The 3,357-nt window shown below is 46.1% G+C and overlaps 1 protein-coding gene across 1 annotated transcript; it reads right to left on the reverse strand.

The window, feature by feature from the left end:
- Positions 1-217: 217 nt before the first annotated feature.
- Positions 218-2,658, reverse strand: LOC103519328 (piggyBac transposable element-derived protein 4; the record flags this gene model as incomplete). The annotated part of the gene is made up of 1 exon (XM_008484414.3): positions 218-2,658. A coding segment is annotated over exon 1 (1,729 nt), but the record flags the coding sequence as incomplete, so codon positions are not given.
- Positions 2,659-3,357: the final 699 nt, after the last annotated feature.

Here is a 3,357-nt window from a genome sequence, read left to right on the forward strand (position 1 = left end):
TGGCTAGGCCCAGCATGGTCATCTTGGGGCAGTGCTCCTTGGTGGCTAGGCCCAGCATGGTCATCTTGGGGCAGTGCTCCTTGGTGGCTAGGCCCAGCATGGTCATCTTGGGGCAGTGCTCCTTGGTGGCTAGGCCCAGCATGGTCATCTTGGGGCAGTGCTCCTTGGTGGCTAGGCCCAGCATGGTCATCTTGGGGCAGTGCTCCTTGGTGGCTAGGCCCAGCATGGTCATCTTGGGGCAGTGCTCCTTGGTGGCTAGGCCCAGCATGGTCATCTTGGGGCAGTGCTCCTTGGTGGCTAGGCCCAGCATGGTCATCTTGGGGCAGTGCTCCTTGGTGGCTGGGTCCTGCTTGATCATCTTCGGGCGGTGCTCCTTGGTGGCTAGGTCCAGCTTGGTCATCTTTGGTTGATTTTGGCAAACACATTCTTTTTGAAAGCATGTATGTGAATCTGTTTTGACGTTTGTAGTGTGGCCCAGTATATGAATAATCTCCTTGAACAGTTTCCCTTTGCACAGGTAATTCTTGTACTTGTTGTTGAGTAGCAGTTTCATTCAATACAACTGGTTGTACAGCACCAGTACTATCACTAGTTTCACCAAATTCATTCGGTACAGCTTCATGTTCAGCAACAGTGTCTTGTGCATGTAGATCCTGCTGTTCTTCTTGTGCAGGTAAATCTGGCTGTCCTTCTTGTACTTGTTGATTCTCCTGTTCTTCTTGTACAGGTTGCTCTTGTCTACCTCTCACCTTGTTTACTAGAATTGGTTCATGTTTTGTGGACATCATTCTCACATTTCTTGTATCTTTCCAATTTAGAATTACTATTCCATTCTGTTCCTCGCGAGCAATCATCTCCCCACGTTTCAACTTTGCATGCATGACCTCAGGAGGCATTTCTTTTCTATTTGATCGTACTGTTCCGACTACATGCGTTTTCTTCGCTAGCATAGCTTTGGCGAGAGGGTAACTTGTGTAGTAGTTATCCACGTAGAGGGTGCGTCCTTGGTCAAGCAGCCCATCACTCAGTTTTAGGCATATGTTTGTTGCCTGACCCCGTGATTCTTCAGTAGAACTGGATTTTCCAGTGTAAATTTTGAAAGACCATGTATATCCATCTAGTGAGCATAGTTTATACAACTTCACACCATAACGGTGGGCTTTGTTGGGGATGTATTGCCGCATGATAAGTCTACCTCTCCATGGAATTAAACTTTCATCGATTACAAAGTCTTTCCCAGGGTAGTACAGAGCTTTGAACTTTTGTTGAATCAGTTCAGTAATTCTCTTGATTTTCCCAAGGCGATCACCTTGTTCTATTTGGGTATTGTCAGCAAAATGTACATTCTTCAGCAGAATCTGAAATCGGTTTCTTGACATTACTGATCTTGGCAGTGGTAGATTGTAAAGGGGAGATGTGGACCAATAATCTGGGATTGCTCCTAGCTTCACTAATCCCATGTGCATAGCCAGAAACAAGAATTTCTTGATCTCTTCATTATCAGTGGGTTCAAATTCTTGTTGACTTTGTTCTGCAAATCGATTTGTTTCTAGAACAATGAGATCTATGATTTCGTCACCAATCAACAAATTGTACATATCTAGCGGTGATGGATTTTCGGGCACTTCTATCTGAATACCACTTGGGCCATCAAATATGAATTCTTTGTGTCTTCCCGTATAGCTACTCCAAGTGGGAGTTTGATCATCATGTTCTTCCTCTTGATTTTCCATGTTATCAATTTCATCCTCGATGGCGTTGATGAATATTTCATTGTACGCTTCTTCATCAGCCTCCTCATCTGATGAGTCCACTTCTGAATTGTCTGGACTCCACTCAGGATCTCTGTCTGAGTCATACAGTGACCCAAATGTCGACTCTTCAGATGATGAATTATCTTCATCTCTTACTGTCTTTTTACGTGTACTTCTCGTCTCTCGCGACATTATAATTTCGTGAAACTATCTAATTTGCTGAAACGATAAAAATTTGATACAACCATTGGTAGGACAAGAGTCTTTTCTTTTGAAAACTTGCTGATATTAGTCATCATTGACCGATTCTAGACTCTTGTCTTACCAAAGTGTACTCTTTCTTTACGCTAACTAAAGGCTACTTATACAACTGTACAGGTAGCTTTTAGCTAGCGATATTTATTTTAACGAAGGCATCACACGTTAACACATTCACAATTTTATTTGATTTAGATGAACTTCACATTTGCACTTTGGAGTTCTTCTTCTTCTTCTTCTTCTTCTTGCGTTCTTGCCGTATCTGTAAACATATGGAAATGGAGAACCTGGAATAATCAAGATCTGTGTACGAACAAAACAAACAAAAATCAACACACGGCATGTCTATCATATGTGATAAACAAACAGAAATACAAATTACTATACTTCCTGGGTACCATGGTTATCACATGTGATAGACGTACTGGATATCATATGTGATAGACAAAAAGAAATACAAAAACTCATGCTTGCTAGGACCCATGGGTATCATATGTGATAGACGTAGTGTATATCATATGTGATAGACACGGTCTCCTGTGAAAATGAAATACGATTTTTTTCCTGGGAGACCTGGGTATCATATATGATAGACGAAAAAAAATAAGGAAAAAATAGCTTGGTCTCCTGGGGTATTTTCATAAAAATGGCTTGGTACGGAATGGGCTCCTTGGTGGCTAGGCCCAGCATGGTCATCTTGGGGCAGTGCTCCTTGGTGGCTAGGCCCAGCATGGTCATCTTGGGGCAGTGCTCCTTGGTGGCTAGGCCCAGCATGGTCATCTTGGGGCAGTGCTCCTTGGTGGCTAGGCCCAGCATGGTCATCTTGGGGCAGTGCTCCTTGGTGGCTAGGCCCAGCATGGTCATCTTGGGGCAGTGCTCCTTGGTGGCTAGGCCCAGCATGGTCATCTTGGGGCAGTGCTCCTTGGTGGCTAGGCCCAGCATGGTCATCTTGGGGCAGTGCTCCTTGGTGGCTAGGCCCAGCATGGTCATCTTGGGGCAGTGCTCCTTGGTGGCTAGGCCCAGCATGGTCATCTTGGGGCAGTGCTCCTTGGTGGCTAGGCCCAGCATGGTCATCTTGGGGCAGTGCTCCTTGGTGGCTAGGCCCAGCATGGTCATCTTGGGGCAGTGCTCCTTGGTGGCTAGGCCCAGCATGGTCATCTTGGGGCAGTGCTCCTTGGTGGCTAGGCCCAGCATGGTCATCTTGGGGCAGTGCTCCTTGGTGGCTAGGCCCAGCATGGTCATCTTGGGGCAGTGCTCCTTGGTGGCTAGGCCCAGCATGGTCATCTTGGGGCAGTGCTCCTTGGTGGCTAGGCCCAGCATGGTCATCTTGGGGCAGTGCTCCTTG

Source organism: Diaphorina citri, unplaced genomic scaffold (genome assembly GCF_000475195.1).
Source record: "Diaphorina citri unplaced genomic scaffold, Diaci psyllid genome assembly version 1.1 scaffold2668, whole genome shotgun sequence".
In the NCBI taxonomy this organism is placed as follows: domain Eukaryota; kingdom Metazoa; phylum Arthropoda; class Insecta; order Hemiptera; family Psyllidae; genus Diaphorina; species Diaphorina citri.